The sequence below is a fragment of the Crocuta crocuta genome, unplaced genomic scaffold (genome assembly GCF_008692635.1).
Source record: "Crocuta crocuta isolate KB4526 unplaced genomic scaffold, BGI_CrCroc_1.0 scaffold70, whole genome shotgun sequence".
Classification (NCBI taxonomy): Eukaryota; Metazoa; Chordata; class Mammalia; order Carnivora; family Hyaenidae; genus Crocuta; species Crocuta crocuta.
The window spans coordinates 7,711,488-7,729,338 of NW_027528417.1; the positions used below are offsets into that span (position 1 = coordinate 7,711,488).

A 17,851-nucleotide genomic window follows, 5' to 3' on the forward strand; every position below is an offset into this window, starting at 1 on the left:
CATCTTGCTCCTTTCTCTCATTGTGAGTCTGCTGACAGTCCCATGTTATCTGATACTTGGTCATCCTGACAGTATTATCAGTCACAATGTTCTTTCCTTATAGAGGTCTACTCTCCCCTTGTTATGAACCGTGAAGTTTACAGTGCTCTCTTCTCCCTAAAGATATTGACCATGTCATGCCACTGATACGATAAGCATTGCAGTTTAACTGCTCTGGTTAAACATTTGATTTTAATTCTTTAAACACTGATGGTAACTACTTTGTTTTCCTGTGATGTCAAAACCTACTATATAGTGATCAGATTCTTGGGAATGGACTTTCTTGTAGAAAGTCAATTAAAGGAATTTTTTTTTGAGATATACCTTCCTAAGTTTATTGTGATTGCAAGACAGAAATACCTTTTTCTTCAGCTTTTATTTTTCTGGGCCCAGTTGAAAGCAACATTATGTAGTAGTCTATAAGTTTGTAGTTTTTTTCTTTTCCTCTGTTTCTTTCTCACTAAAGTGACCTTACCCCCCATTTAGATGACTAATACCTTCATTCTAGCTTTACACCCTTGACTGTGAAAACTGGAAGGGACTATTAACCAGTCATCTGTCACTGTTGACTTATGGATCCCAGCACAATAGAGGGATCAGGTCTTCTTCCACCACATTCTTTTATGGCACAGTAGATGATATTAACTCCCACTGTAATTATAGTGGCATTTTACCTGTTTGCATATACTAACTGCCTGGACAAGAAATTCAGGCTGTTGGAGGAGGATCATAGCCTTGTAATATAGTACTGATTTTTTTTTTTTAAATGAGGAAAAAACCCAGAGTTTCTTATCTGGTAAAAATAAAACATTATCAGTATTTCCTTTGACTGATTTTCTGTAAATAGTGATTATTTGCTATTGAATGTGATAAAAAGAGAATGTTCGATAGAGATCCAGGATACCCCTGTTAAGGAGAGAATTTGGAGCCCTAGGAACAGATGCTCTGTACTTCTTCCCTTCTTCCATCTACACTTCTCTATGCAGAATGATGATTTTGATAATATTTGAAGAGTGCTACTCTCTTTTTAATGATAGACTTGGACTCATAGGGTTATTGGCACCTGAGTAATAACTTGAGTGTGTGCTGTTCATTCGCCTGCACCATACTGCTTGTATCTCCATCTTGGGCTATTTTGGTTGCTTCTTTAATTATATTCCTTTCTGGCTTGAATGGTTTTATTTTGGATATTGTGTATCAGCAGGGGAGAACAAGAAGGGAGAAGAGTACGTGTTCCTTTAAATACTTTTGTTTTTGTTTTTTTGTTTATTTTTGGGGGTAAGGGGCAGACAGAGAAGGGGACTGGGATCCAAAGTGGGCTCACTGCTGACAGCAGTGATCCCGAGCCCCATGTGAGGCTCAGATTCACTAATCATGAGATCATGACCTGAACCAAAGTGGGACGCTCAGCTGACTGAGCCACCCAAGGTGCCCCAACTACTTTTTCTTAGATTTATTTTTTTTATGGGGAAATGGTAGAATAATGTTTACAGTCTTTAAGAAAGAAATGTAATGGGGCTCACTCAGAAAGATATATGTATGGACAAAAGATAAAGTCTTTTTTTTCCTGGGGTGCCTGGGTGACTCAGTCAGTTTGACATCTGAATCTTGATCTTAGCTCAGGTCTGGATCTCGGGGTCATGAGTTCAAGCCCTGTGTTGGCATCTGTGATAGGTATGAAGGCTACTTAAAAAACAAATTAAAAGTTTTTTGCCCCTAAAATGTTAAGCTGGACAAAAAATTTTACAAAAAGCCACCACTATCTTCCCCAATACTTTTATCTTTTAGGAAGTACATACGGGAGGCTTTTGAAAAGGATGACTGAAACTTCATATAAATTTTGGTGAGGGTTTTCATGGCTTATAAGTTTTTTCTTTTTTTCTCTGTGTTGAAAGCATGAATGAGAACCTGGAGGAAATCTTGCTTGGGAGAAGATCATCATATCCAGGTTCTAATTTTCCTTTGAATGCTTATTCCAGGATAATTGAGTGTTAAGATCTGGAAGTAATTTTAAAGATGACCCAGTGTATTCCTCACTTTGGATGGGTGAGAGAACTGAGGTTTGGAGAGATTAAATTATGATCTCAAAGACTCATATTAGTTGGTAGAGAGTTAGACTAAACTTTTGGTTTCCCTTTCCAGTCTGTGTTTTTTACAATAGTCTTCCCCATTACAGGACTGAATTTCTTATGGGTTTTTGCCTGGTTTGCTTAGTAGACCAATCTGAGCAAATAGGAGCAGTTATAACATTTCTTACCTAATATTTGGGCAAAAAAGACCTTTTAATTTCATTGAGACTTCTCAAAAATAAAAGCTCAGTCATTTTAAAAAGGTGGCTTAATATAGATTTGCAATAAACATTCATTCAGAGCCTTAACACTTCTTTGTACTGACTACAGAGTTGGCTCTTTTTGTTCTTAGAAGAGACACACAGAACTTTGATGACCTTGGAAAACCAAGTGGATTTTCAAATACTGTCTTACCATATAGTATAGCACTGTGGTCTAGACTAAAGTAATAAAGTTAGAAAAAGTGTATTTGACATATATTTTTTGGAAAAGGGCAAGAGTATTGAAGTGTTTGGAATTTGGACTTGCTACTTTATTTGCTGATCGTAGGCCTGTTTTAACTTTTTTGCTCCTTTTTCAAACCATTTCAAATTCATGTTGAAAGTATGCGATAAATTGATCTAATTACTCCTTCCCTTTTGGGCCCATAAAATGAAAATGAAAAGAGATTGTGTATTTTCTTTAACATAGATAATTATAGCTGATATTTATTGAATACCCAATGAGCGTCCTGCACTGTGCGAAAGATTTTTATATGTATTTAAAAATTTATCCTATAGCTCTGTGGGAGAGATTGTCATTGCTGTATTTTGTAGTTGACACTGAAGCACAAAGAACTTGTTGATGTTACATAGGTAGTAAGAAGTAAGATACTGAATGCAAACACTGGCTCTTTAAAAAAAAAAAACACTCCATCCCATTGCCCCTCAACATGAAGGTGTTAGAGACCCAATTCTAAAGGACCCAGAATTTACTGAACAAAGGGGTGGCTGTTCACATTACAAAGTGATGTAGAGATTTATTTTAAAAAGCAGATTTCCACGGATTGTACTCTCTGCTCCCTGGCCAAAAATGCAGAGGGAGCCATCTCATCCTAGAGCCATCTCTAGGAGCTTTGGTCATCTAGCTTTGTCATGTATTGAGACAGGGCTGCCGTTGGGTCAGTGGACTATCCCTGAGCCAGCCATTGTCCTTTCTTTGCCAAGAACAGTCAAGCATTGCCCACAGTGGATAAAACTGTTGAGCTGAAAGAGGAGGTTGGTTGGGGATGGTAGGTGCCATCAGGGACATACAGGCAACTCCTCTCAGTACCTAAATGGTTATTTAATGTATATGCAACCTTTAGGAATATATCTATTAAATAAAACAAGGAATGCAGGTAATAGTTTCAAAATCTCTACATTATAGTTTCTTTTATCTTTGTTAATTCTTTAGGAGGTAGTTATTAGAACCTCAAATCATCTTTGTTTACATATTTAATCTTTAATATTTATGTGCCTATTAGTGATCTTAAATATCCTGTTTTTACAATTTAGATTGCATCATAATGTGACCTAGTCTTAGATTATTAATTCCATTTTGAGGATATTGCCATGGTTCATGTGGAAGTTAGGTTTTTTTTTCCCCACGTGTGTGTGTGTGCGCGTTTTGGATTTCAAATGGATGGCTACAATTCTTCATCATACCATTTCTTTCAAGTAATTTTCTTGAAAATTAAAGAAAATGTAGTGCTTGTATTAGTCATACTATTTAGTTATTTTTATGGATCATTTTATAAAAATAGTGGTTTAAAAAGGTTATTGCTACATCAGGGGCATGCAGTTATCTGGGTAGGGAGAGTTCTATTTTTGTGCTTCTCATACAGCTTCGTTTAATTCACAGCTGAAAGTGAGCACCATGTGATTAGAAATGTCTCAGTGTTAATACTTGCTGCTAGATTTTTTCCTATTCTAATTTTATGTTTTTAGTTAACTGTTTACTGAGTTGATCATAAAACACTGTGATGCAAGAATAGATAAGTTCAGTTCTTGGGGTACAGTCAACCAGAACTAAGTCCTAAAAATTGTCTTCTTGTATGTATTTTGTATCTGAGAAAGGATTTTCATTTATATTTTTGTACTTAATATTTATAATAAGGAGTCAGTCAACCTTTCCTCTAAAATGCCAGATAGCAGGAAATATTTCAGGCTGTGTGGGCCATATGGCCTGTCTTCCTAAACTACACAACTCTTCCATGCCATTATAGCATGGAAGCTACCATAGATAATATGACATGAGCTTGGCTGTGTTTCCATGAAACTTTATTTGTAGATGTTGAATTTTAACTTAATATAATTTTCTTGTGTCCTTAAATATTATTCTTTTGTTTTTTCCAATCATTCAAAAATATAAAAACCATTTTTAGCTCATGGACATAAAAACAGATTATGGGGTCGCCTGGGTGGCTCAATTGGTTAAACTCTTTTGTTTGTACCTCTCTTTTTTTTTTTTAATATTTTTATTTATTTCTAGGAGAGAGAGAGATAGACAGCGTGAGCAGGGGAGGGTCAGAGAGAGAGGGAGACACAGACTCTGAAACAGGCTCCAGGCTCTGAGCTGGCAGTCAGCACAGAGCCCGACGCGGGGCTCGAACCCACGAACCGCAAGATCATGACCTAAGCGAAAGTCGGACGCTTAACCGACTAAGCCACCCAGGCGCCCCTGTTTGTACCTCTCTTTAAAAAACTGTTTTGTAAAAGTAAATTAGTAGAATTGTACAATGAGATAAGATTGAAGAATATATGTAAAGTTTCTATCAAATTGTATGTTTAGCAGAAATCAGTGATTAAGTCAAATCTTGACCTGCTGATTTCAACTAATTTGCTTGGAAGAAATTGAAGATGGGGGTGCCTGGGTGACTCAGTAGGTCAAGCATCTGACTTTGGCTCAGGTCATGATCTCACAATTTGTGGATCGAGCCCTGTGTTGGGCTCTGGGCTGATAGCTCAGAGCCTGGAGCCTGCTTCAGATTTTGTGTCTCCCTCTCTCTTTGCCCCTCTCCCCCTTGCACACTGTCTCTCTAAAATAAATAAATATTGAAAAAAATTTTTTCAAAGCCCAGAAATTGGAGATTGAGTAAAGGGAGGTTAAATAAAGGTAAAAAAAAAAAAAATGAAGAACATTTCTGATAGAGTAATTGTGGAGTTTCTTTCTTGACTCAACAAGCATTTTGAGTGTCCATACTGCTATGGGAAGCTCAGATGAGTAAGAGAAGTGAACAGTGATAGAGACATGCATGAGGTGTTGTGGGAGCGTAGGACTGCTGTGTAATCAAGCTGAAGCGGGTGGAGGAAGAGATTCCAAACGGACCCCACCTCCTGGGAAGATGATGGCTGAATTTCTTTTCCCCCTTTATTGGCTTTAAAATAATTTAAAAGTGCATAGTTATTGCAAATACTAAATAGTCCAGAAGTATAAGTAGTAAAAAGTATAAATCCTTATTTACACTTTCTGCTCTCCAATCCTTATCCTTCAAAGTTATAGTTAAGAGATTGGTAAATATGCTTCCAGATTTTTTGCCTATGCATATACCAACAGCTTCTTTTTCTCCACAAAATTGGCTTCACACTATATATAATTTTGTCACTTGCTTTTCCCCACATATAATAGTCTAGCATGTATATGTTTCTATCTCAGTATGTACAGATCAATCTCATTTAAAAACTTGCAGCTTCACATAATGGGATGGATTTACCATCATTTATTTACATTATTTCCTATTGTTGGACATGTAGGTTTTCAACCTGTTACAAACAATCTTCTTGTGCAGATATGTTTGTTTTCTTTTATGCATTAAGTTTTACATGATAAGTAGCATATGTAGGCAGATGAAGGGAGTTAAGATTTATGTGAAGGGAAAATGTTTTCTAGGCTAAGGGAACAATATGTAATGTGAAAAACACTGCTGAAGAAAATGGCACTTTTAGTTAGGGGAGAAGCATGTTTGTTTCTCTGTTGTGGAAGTACAGCACCTCTTGTTTTCTTGAACTTTAAACTGTTATGTTGGAGTATTTTATTTTACGGAATAAGTATCTCTTTACTGAATAATTTATTGTTACAATTTTCTTATTTTGGAGATTAAAAACTTTTCTTATTTTGGAGATTAAAAACTTTCTTCCAGTAAATGTTACCAGATGGAGAAGTAGAATCACAAGCTGATAAAAATCATTATTTGGGGGATGGGAGGTGTCTGGGTGGCTTAGTTGGTTAAGTGCCCCACGTCAGCTCAGGTCATGATCTCACGGTTCGTGAGTTTGCACCCGGCGTTGAGCTCTGGGCTGACATCTCAGAGCCTGGAGCCTGCTTCGGATTCTGTGTCTTCCTCTCTCTCTACCTCTTCCCCACTTGTGTTTTGTCTCTCTCTCTCTGTCTCAAAAATAAACAAACATTAAAAAAATGATTATTTGGATGTTACATAGAGTTCAAGTGGGTAGTTCTGGAAATAGAGTGTTTATCATAGCTATCTTTTTCTTAGTTCTGTTGTCTAATTGAGAGTTTCTTACCCAGAGTTCAAAATAACTTTTTGGGTGGTTAGTCCCCCATTGCTGTCCATTTGAAACACATTTAGGTATCTGAAAATGTGATAGATGGCTTAAAGTAGATGAATTGTGTTTTGTTATATCTTAACTCTTAAGTGTGAATTCTTACTACTCTTAAAAAGTTTTAGTTGCTGTTGTTTTGTTCCAAATTTCCATTTTTGGAAGTTGTTTATAGTGTGATATCAAGTACTAACAAGTGTTATAATTTTATAATTCCCCTGATGATTAAGAGTTATCTACTGATTTCTTAAAAATACATTGGAAACAAAATGGTTCATTAAACAAGGTTGACATCTTTCTGAACTATTTATAAAAGTTTTTCTTTTTTTATTGTTATGGATGCTCTGTTGTGGTTAGATGTCCTTTGTTTAATAGAAATCTGAGTCTTTGTTAAAGTTCAATTTTAAAATTTCTTCCTCATTAAAAAAATCAAAACACATACTAAATACTTCTAATTAGTGTCATTAATATGAATAATATGAATGCTTTGAGTCAGTCACCCTAATGTTTTCTCTCACTACCTTAAACGATGATTATATAATCTATTCTATTGCATGTTTATGAAGTATTTATGCTTAATTCTAAGGTAATTATTTAATGTGAAGGGTAATTTTTAAGTATTCATATCTTTTTTCATTTAGAGTTATTTTTCAACAGTAAAGTATAAATGTGGGGCGCCTGGGTGGCTCAGTTGGTTAAGCGTCTGACTTTGGCTCAGGTCATGATCTCACAGTTGTGGGTTTAAGCCCTGCTTCGGGCTCTGTGCTGACAGTTCAGAGCCTGGAGCTGCTTCAGATTCTGTGTCTCCCTCTCTCTCTGACCCTCCCCTACTCACGCTGTCTCTCTCTCTCTCTGAAATAAATAAAAAACATTAAAAAAAAAAAACCCAGTAAAGTATACAGGTAAACACATGATAACTTAGGGGGAAGGGGAAACTTGGAGGGGAGGTGTGGGGAAGGACTGGTGGGAGGTGTGGGGGGCACTTTAAAAAAATAATGAACACATGATAACCTACTTTATATTTACTTTTTCTAGGGCTGCTTTGGAAGAAGTAGAAGGAGATGTGGCAGAATTGGAACTAAAACTTGATAAGGTGAATTTTACTTACAAATTTTTTTTTAAAACATTAATTCTTGTTTTCTGTAAACAGTGATTTGTGCCTTTATTACTAGGTGGTTCACATTACTTCTTTTATCTCTTTGAGGGTAAATGTCATTATCCCAGTTTTACACACGAGGAAATTGAGGCTATAGACATAAAATAGCTTGTTGAAAATCTGAGTGCCAGAGCAAGACTTTGAACAGTATCTGGCTGCAAAGCTAACTAGAGATCCTTTATATTGTTGGAACTTTGTTTTCTTCTTTTCCGTCAAAAAGATTGCATGTATCTTTTTGATGCTTAGTGGGTTTCATACATAGCCTGACCATTCTTGTTTATAAATGTGGGTGTGGATACATTAAATACATATAAAATTTAAAATACTGATTCTTTTTTTAAAGCTAATGCCAGGGGCGCCTGGGTGGCTTAGTCGGTTAAGCGTCCGACTTTCGCTTAGGTCATGATCTCGCGGCTCGTGGGTTCANCTATGTAAGGGTAAAATGTATATTGATTCCCATCTTCTATATTAATTATTGATAATCTTTTTTTGTCTGTACCCAAGAAACATTGCCATATCGCAGGCAGAAATATGAGAATGAGTTAAGACATGGCTTCTGATTTCAAGTAACCATTGTTTAGTGAAATATCTCTTAAAATTTATGGAGTTAAATCAGATGTACATACTTGAAATAGTTTTTCTGAAAATAACTTCCTACTTATTTAATTGTTATTGTAAATTGTATTGCTCCATAAAGCAGTGCTTCTCAGACTTTACTATGCATAGGAATCACCTGGGGATCTTGTAAAAATACAAATCCTGATTCAGTTAGTCTGGGGTATCTGAGATTGTGTTTCTAATCAGATTCCAGGTGATGCCAATGCTGTTATTTCCATGGACTGCACTTTAACTAGCAAGGATATAAAACACATTTTAGTTGAGTTGAAGGTTTTGAAATCATGAAATGTATGTATATAGTATATAATGTAAAAGTATAGAAACCATATAAAGTAGTAGTATTAATTATTATGTTAAACCAGAATTTTAAAAAATGTTTAGTAATAGCTTATTTTTGTTTACTACTCTATAGTTTTTAAAACACTTTGATATACAGCCTATTTTTAAATGTTTTTAAATGTTTATTTTTGAGAGAGAGAAAGAGAGAGAGAGAGAGAGAGAGGCAGAGCACGAGTGGGAGAGGGCAGACAGAGAGAAGAAGACACAGAATCTGAAGCAGGCTCCAGGTTCAGAGCTGTCAGCGGAGCCCAAGCAGGGCTTGAACTCACAAACTGTGAGATCATGATCTGAGCCCAAGTCTGATGTTTAACCAACTGAGTCACCCAGGTGCCCTAGTATGTTTTTTGATTTTTACAGTAATTCTGTGAGTTGGGTAAGACAAATGCTACTGTTCTCATTTTATAGGTGAGGCTACCGAAGCCCAGAAAGTGCAGGGGACTTGCTTCAAATTAGAGTTAGAAGAGGCAGAACCAGGGTTAGGATTCATATGTTTTTATTGTTCAGTGCTCTTTTTGTGCACCACTGTACTTCTGGATCTGTGTTGGGGGAGCACATGCCACTCGGATATTTATTTTGAGAAACAATGACAAGCATCTAGGCAAGTGTTTTTTTAAAAATCACTGTTAGAATTTTTGGTGAGGAGATTTTCAAATATTTTATTTTCTTTTTAAAATTATATGTATGGGATTGTTATTGTTATTATTATTTTACCCAGAGGTATTACATGTATTTTAAGCACTCTCTGAAACAAAGTTTTTAAACCCTTCAGGTAGGCAACAAAAGATATAGTCTTGATTTTCTGGTAGATTTATGAGAGAGTACGTAGAAAGGCAAGGCTTTTTAAAGAATCCCAGAGTAGTCTATTATGGATATCTATTCTTTTTGAGTAGAACTGCATGTAAATCATATGAAACATTTTGTGTATTTGGGGGTGTCTTCAAAATTTAAAGTATCTAAACAGAATCCACTAACAGTATTTTTGTTACTGATTTTGCTTTTATGAGCAGCTCTTCCCCACCTTTATATCAAATTTGTTTGGGGAATCTTAAAACGAAAAGATTCCAATTTAAAATAAGTTATCAAAATGTTGGCAATTAGTACTAAGATCTCTAAGCCCTTTCTAGCGTGTTTATTACCCAAAGGGTTAATAAGGACATCATAGGAATTTTGACATTTTAGAAACTATTATCTTCCACCTGAATAGAAGTTCCATAGTTACTTTTATATTTCTCTAGTTTAAGATCTTGATTTCTTATAAAATGTACTTCTTCCAAATTCTTAAGCTATCATCTATCATTTTACTTTAGAATGTCGAGGAGTTAGCATAGAGAAGAGAACCTGACAGGAACAAGAAATGGTTGTTATTGAAGGTGGTGGCACTGAAGGACTTGTGGAAGGAGGGGTTGCCCAAGATTAGTTCAGCGATTTCATAATTTGTGCAGGGCAGGTTCCACCTGTAATATTGTTGTAAATCATGCCATCAGCAGGTTAAACTAGCTTGATGACTTAGCTTACATTTATTTTGCTTATAATATGTGCTACCAATGGTTAATACTCCTTGCAGAGAATACTGCTGGGCCCAATTATTTATCCATTTTGCTAGGTATTCTGGCCTTGATAGCACTGTGGAGTATCTCAGTGGCCAGATGTAGATGTAATCTCTGTATCTGTTGCATCTTCTCACTGGAATGCTTGTTCCCTTTTTGTTAAGCATATACTTTTAATTTTTTTAATTTTATTTAAAAATGTTCAAATGTTTATTTTATTTTTGAGACAGAGAGAGACAGAGTATGAACAGGGGAGGGGCAGAGAGAGAGGGAGACACAGAATCTGAAGCAGGCCCCAGGCTCTGAGCTGTCAACAGAACCTGATGTGGGGCTCAAACCCATAGACCCACTGAGCCGAAGTCAGACGCTTAGCCGACTGAGCCACCCAGGCACTCCAGGCAGATACTCTTTAAATCAAAGCTTAAGTACTACCAAACTTTGTTTCTTTTTCTTGTATTGCATTTTTTTCTTTCACACATTTCCATTGAAATTATTACGTTATTTTAGTCTTTGGATTGTAGCACGGTCTAACAGTTAAGAACACAAAGCCTGGAGTAAGACTGCCTGCATTTCAATCTAGCTCTGCTACTTACTAAGCTACATGGCCTTGGACAAGTTCCTCAACCTTCCTATGCCTCAGTTTCTTCATCACCAAAATAGGTAAAATTAGAGTATCTGTCTCATAGGGTTATTAGTAAGGTTGTATAGGTAAGATACTTTAATATATGTTAAAGGCTTAGCATGGTTCTTAGCACATAAGTTCTAAATAAATGTTAATGATGCTATCTCTTCAACAGATTATTAACTCCTTGAAGACAGACTGTCTTTGAAGGAAAAAAATCTCCTCATTTGACGTGCACTTACTATGTATCAAGTGCTAAATTTTACTTGTTTTATCTCCAACTGTCACAACAGCATTGCACAGTTAGCATTATATTTGCACATGAAAAAAGAAGAGACTTAGGCTGTTACTTACTCAAGGACAGTCAGCAAATAAGTTTATATTCTCATCATCTGGAAAAGTGCCTATGACATACTTATCACTTAGTAAAAATCTTCCCTCTTCCTAGGCTTATATTATTCGATTATATCTGTCATCAGTGTCCTCTACTAAGGCAAAGTATCTATCACCAGGGCAGCCCTTCCTCCTCAGTGGCTGCAGTGTATGTGTGGTTCAGCTGTATGACAGTGTCATCGTCTCTCCCACTCCTGTGATAGTGACCTCTATGCTAATTCTGATACCTGTGTTCATGGCCATAGCTATGCCTTACCATTCAGAGTTTTCATCTTGGGAATCTGGAATGCGGATCTTTTACTCTCTTACCTGAGTCTCCAGTCCTTCCTGTTCTCGTTTCACTCCTGCTTCTGTTCTTTAAGCTTAGCTAGCCCTTCTAGTCTTTCAGGTATAAACTTCTGATATTGCAGATCCCTTTTAAACTTACTTCTCTTTCAGTGCATTTGGGGGAGGGGTGATTTTTGGAGGTGAAATTCACTTAACATAAAATTTATCATTTGAAAGTGTACAATTCAGTGCTTTTAGTGTATTCACAGTATTGTGATACCCTCACCAGTATTTAACTCCGCCGCATTTCCATTACCCTGGAGAGAAACCCTGTACCTACTAGCAGTCACTCCCAATTTTCCTATCCCTGTGTCCTCTGGCAGCCGCTAATCTACATTCTGCCTCTGGATTTGCCTATTTTGAACATTTAATATAAATGGAAACACAATTTGGCTTTTGTGACTGGCATCTTTCACTTAGCCTGTTGTTTTTAAGGTTCATCTGTTTCAGTATTTCCTTTCTGTGGCTGAATTCTATGCCTTTTTAAGGCTATACCACATTTTGTTTATTCATTCATCAGTTGATGGACATTTGGGTTATTCCCATTTTTTAGCTAATATTAATAATACTGCTGTGAACACTGTCAGGCTACTCTTAATTTTATTCCATCATTATTTTTCTTCTGGAGGCCTTTATTTCCTTTCTATAACATCCACTCCACAAAATTCTTACTATATTAGTCCATTTATATTCTCTGTGTCATATCTGGGCTATAAAGCCCTACAGGAGAAGTTACACAACTATTTGGTGAAACCAACTCGAGGAGCTACACATTTCTGGAATTCTTGATGCAAAGCAAATTTTCCAAGACTCATCAGGTTATCTTATTATCTTTAACAGCTTTTATATTTCCCTGTTTTCTCAACATTTATCACTGTGTTCTTCTTTTGTAGTAGTTGACTTTGACTCTGTCTTCTTTTTGGTGGGAACACATTTATTTCTTGCTCCTAAGCTAGAAATTTATTAAAAAAAATTTTTTTTTAACCTTTATTCATTTTGGGAGACAGAAACAAAGTGTGAGCAGGGGACGGGCAGAGAGAGAGGGAGGCGCAGGATCTGAAGCAGGCTCCAGGCTCTGAGCTGTCAGCACAGAGCCTGATGTGGGGCTCAGATCCGTAAACCCATGAGATCATGGCCTGAGCTGAAGTTAGACACTTTACCAACTGAACCATCCACCCAGGTGCCCCTAATCTAGAAATTTAGAATCTGTCCTTTTTTTTTCCATTTTGCCTCCCATTTGAATGATAAAAGTATCCCTTTTCCTATGTAATTCCATACTCTTAAGTTGTTAGGACTTTGCCTTAGCCACTATTCTCCTTTCCTTTCTCCACCACCTCTTTATTTTCAGTAGAAAGTGTTCAAGTTTCCCTTGAACAAAAACAAAACAAAACAAGACAAACTAAAAGAAAACAAGAAAACTGACAAGGAAACATAAATATTTAGTAATTACCATGTGCCAGTAATGGTTTGTTCTAAGAGCTTTATGTATACTATTGTGAGAAATAAGCCCACCGACCCAATCAAAGGAGAGATGTTGAGACTTGGAGCACAGTGAAGCGAGGCTTTAATCAGTGTTCTTGCGAGAGCAGGTGTCTGATGGACAGGCACACTCTGAGAGATTACAGCAGGCAATTTATCTCCTAAGGTGAAATCCCTCCCCTGATTCCTCTTTGGCTGAGTACTACAGAGATTACAGCCTTACCCAGAAGTCGCCAATGCCCATGTATGGCCAAAAAGTAGTTGGTTGGAACAAATGTAGTTGATTGGAACAAATGTACATTCCTTGACGTGACTCAGAGACGTCAGTTCTTTGGTGCATACTCATTGCATTGCAAAGCCGTCGAAAAATTGGCCCATGAAATGGAGAAGGGAAGAAGAACCAGGAAGTGAAGTATCTTAGGGTTTGGGACTCCATCGTGTGTGGTGGAGTTGGACATATTTCCAATAAGTTGTAAATCTACTGTTAACAAATAGCATAGTTTTTGTTATTTCTTAAAAAAAACTTTTTTTAAATGTTTGTTTATTTTTGAGGGAGAGATATAGAGTGCGAGCAGGGAGGGGCAGAGAGAGAGAGAGAGAGAGAGAGAGGGAGGGAGGGAGGGAGACACAGAATCCAAAGCAGTCTCCAGGCTCTGTGCTGTCAGCACAGAGGCTGACATGGGGCTCAAACTCACAAACCGTTGAGATCATGACCTGAGCTGAAGTCAGACGCTTAACTGACTGAGCCATCCAGGTGCCCCTATTTGGTAATTCTGAAAATGAATCATTTCACTTCTCACACTATCTTAACTTTTTTATAGCAACCTGATATGGTTTGGTACCATTGTGATCATACCAGACAGAAGAAACTTAAGTTTGCAGAGGGTAAGGTCACTCGGGATCATTGAGATGGTTAATGACAGCAGCAGAGTTTGAACCTAAGCTGACTGAACCCAGAACCCTTGTGTTTTTAACCGTATTGTTATACTACCAACCTCTCTTTCAGTTTTTATGGAACATTTAATTTAATTATTTTCAATGATTTAGTTTGTTGAATAATTATTTATTTGTTGAATACCACCTGTATGATACAAAATTCAAAGGCACAAAAGTGTGTACCCAGTGAGAAATTAGTCTTCCTCTAATCTCTTTCCTAGAGAACACTTTTGTGTCCTTCCAGAAATTTTCTGACCATATAAAAGATTTTAAGTATTTGTGTTCTCCTCTTCCAACTCCAACAAAAAATATTAACACTGTTCTACATTATGCTTTCTGAAAAAACATATCTTGGATTTTGGGTTTTGTTATTAATTATAGAGCTGCCTCATTCCTTTTAATGGCTGAATTGTATTTCATTAATGGATATATCATAATGTATCCAGCTGCCTGCTGATGGATACTTAGATTGCTACTTTCATTTTACTGTGGCTGCAGTGAATGACTTCACATGTGTGTCCTGTGGCTTACATGAAAATGTATCTGTATAATACTTTTCTAAAAGTGAAATTGCTAGGTTAGAGAATATTTATTTAAAATTTTGATAGCTCTTACTAAACTGCCTTACATGGAAATTGTATCAATTTACACCCTCTCCTCCAAATGTGTGAGAGTGCCTGTTTCCCCATACCTACCCTCTCTACAACAGCAGGTTACCAAACTTTTGATGTTTGCTGCTCTGTAAACAGCAGTCTTTTGCAATTTTTTAAAAAAATTATGAGATTGATTTTTTTGTTTTCATAGGCATAGATGTATTTGTATTTTCTGGGAATTATCTGTACCTATCTGTTGATCTTTTATTTATTTATTAAATTTTTTTTAATGTTTTATTTATTTCAGAGAGAGAGAGAGAGAGCGAGCAGGGGAGNAGATACAGATACAGTGTGAGCAGGGGAGGGGCAGAGAGAGAGAGGGAGATACAGAATCTGAAGCAGGCTCCAGGCTCTGAGTTGGCAGGCAGCACAGAGCCCAAAACGGGGCTGGAACCCTTGAACCGTGAGATCATGACCTGAGCCCAAGTCAGACGCTCAAGGGACTGAGCCACCCAGGTGCCCCTGGTTTGATTTTCAAAGGTGATTTATATACCCTTTCTTATAGGAGGGAAATTAGTCCCTTGTGATTTCTTTCCCCATATTATTGTTTGTCTTTTGACTATGTTTATTGTTTTTTTCTCATAGAAATGTTTTGGGGCGCCCGGGTGGCTTAGTTGGTTAAGCGTCCGACTTTCGCTCGGGTCATGATCTCGCGGTTCGTGGGTTCGAGCCCCGCGTCGGGCTCTGTGCTGACTGCCAGCTCAGAGCCTGGAGCCTGTTTCAGTCTGTGACTCCCTCTCTCTCTGACCCTCCCCTGCTCACGCTGTCTCTCTCTCTCTCTCCTAGAAATAAATAAAACATTAAAAAAAAAAAAAAAGAAATGTTTTATGTTTTTGTAGTTGATTTGTTTCTGCTATGATATTTGAGGTTTGCATCTTTCTTAAAAAGACTTTTCTTACTTTGAGATGATAAAAACTATTATCTCATGTTTTCTCTTAGTTTTCTCACTTCATGTTTCATGCTTAAATGTTTATTCCATCTGAAATTAATTTAAGCGTTTGGAATTCAACTTGGTTTCTTTTTTTCTTTGCCCCATTAGATGGCTATATAGTGTCCCTATATCTTTTATTGGATCACTTTTCCCCCCACTGACTGGAATGTTACTATAACTAAGTACTGCATATTTGTATTTGTTTCTTGACTGTATTCTGTTCCATTGATACCTTTGTCTGTTCACATCCATTACCAGACTTCTAACTACTGCATTTGTATGATACATTTTAATAATATATAAGGTTGGAGTGCCTGGGTGGCTCAGTTGATTAAGCGTCTGACTTTGGTTCAGGTCATGGTCTCAGAGTTTGTAGGTTCAAGCCCCATATTCGGCTCTGTGCTGACAGCTCAGAGCCTGGAGCTGCTTCAGATTCTGTGTCTCCCCCTCTCTCTGCCCCTCTCGTGCTCTCTTTATCTCTCAAAAAAATGAATGTTAAAAAAAATTTTTAAAATATAAGGCTAATGTCCCCATCTCATTAGTTTTTTTTCAATTCCCCCCTTCTTGCTTGTTAATGTTTACTCCATATGAATTTTAGAATTAGTTTTTATGGTTTTTAAGACATTATTATTTGTAATTTTATTTTGTGTGTGTTTTTTTATTTTGAGAGAGAGACCGCATGCACATTTGCATGAGCGTGGGGAGGAACAGAGAGGATAGAGAGAATCCCAAGCTGTCAGTATGGAGCCTGATGCAGGGCTTCATCTCACAAACTGTGAGATCATGACCTGAGCCTAAATCAAGAGTGAACTGAACTGACTGAGCCAACCAGGCGTCTCTATTTTTTGTAATTCTCTATTTGTTTGTTTGTAATTTTCAAACTGTTTAAACGACTAATTTCTGCCAGCATTCTCATAGTGAGTTTTATGGGATATTGTTTCTATGAGAATGCTTCCTGTGAAGAGAATTCCACATCAAATATTTTTGAGAAATGCTACCTATTATATACTCTTCTAGGATTCACAGTACATATGAATATATATCAGAAGCTCTTTAAAGTTCAGCAATAAAGAAATCTGTTTAGCTTTTTAAACCTAGAATTTGCCAGATTTATTTTATCAAAGAATCCTTACTTTAGTATAGGATGTTCCTGTAGGGTATTCTGTAGAATATATATGCATATATTGAGCTATCATTATGTTGTCTTCATCTACAGTTCATAACTTACTGTAATCTGACTAACAGCGCCACCCCCCGCCCCCCATCAGTTTCTCTTAAAATTATTCTTGCCAGGGATGCTGCTGACTTTGCCACCAAACTCAATAGACATTTTTTAAGTCTTTGTAAAACTTGATTTTTTATAAAGTTTGGAACCATTCATCCATCTTTTGATACTTATTCTTTTTTCTGCTTTGGTGAAATTATTCTCTTGCTTTTCATCCTCCTTTCCTCTTCCTCTTTAGTCTCCTTTGTGTGATTTTCACTCTGTATCTGTCCTCTGCTCTCTGCGCTGTAGCACTGATCCTGTATATTTGTTGATGACCCCTGTATCTGTATCTATAGTGCACTCCTCTTTTTTGAGTTGCAAGCATCTGTGTTCATTTGTATTTGATCATGTTTCCACTTGGCTCATCTTACAGGCCCAACATAGTGAAAACAAACTTTTTGCTGGCCAGTTTAATGTGTGAATTAGTAGCCCATGGCAGGCCAAGCTCAGGCTGAATTTCAGCTCCAACTTTTCCCCTTGGTGGGACACAGTCTGCATAACCGTACAAGGGTACTCAATTGTAGTTCTTGATTTTGTCTACCTTTTGCTCTCCCTGCTTACGGTCTTAAGTTAGACTCTCATGGTTTTTGGTCCAATCTCCTTATCTTTTTTCTTTCTTTCCATGTTTTAATTTTTTTTCCTTTTAGATCATCATTCGAAGATGGAACTCAGGTGAATTCACCAATCAGTGTCTTCATTTGTCTGCCATTTCCTTTCATACAAAATGTGAACATCTTAGCATTTCAGCTTATCCTGATCTGGCCCTTGTATACATTTTCAACATTACACTTACTTACTTACTTATTTAATACTTTATTGTCAAGTAGGTTTCCATATAACGCCCAGTGCTCATCCCAACAAGTGCCCTCCTCCATGCCCATCTCCCCTTTCCCCCCCA

At 36.9% G+C, this 17,851-nt stretch overlaps 1 protein-coding gene across 3 annotated transcripts in view; it reads left to right on the plus strand.

Annotated features, from left to right (window-relative positions):
- ACAP2 (ArfGAP with coiled-coil, ankyrin repeat and PH domains 2) overlaps window positions 1-17,851 on the plus strand; it is a 147,749-nt gene that overhangs the window by 42,197 nt on the left and 87,701 nt on the right. For all 3 annotated transcript variants that reach the window (XM_077754352.1, XM_077754350.1, XM_077754351.1), the window contains exon 2: window positions 7,721-7,778. In XM_077754352.1, coding sequence (XP_077610478.1) covers window positions 7,721-7,778 — 58 coding nt within the window. The remainder of the gene's footprint in view (window positions 1-7,720; window positions 7,779-17,851) is intronic.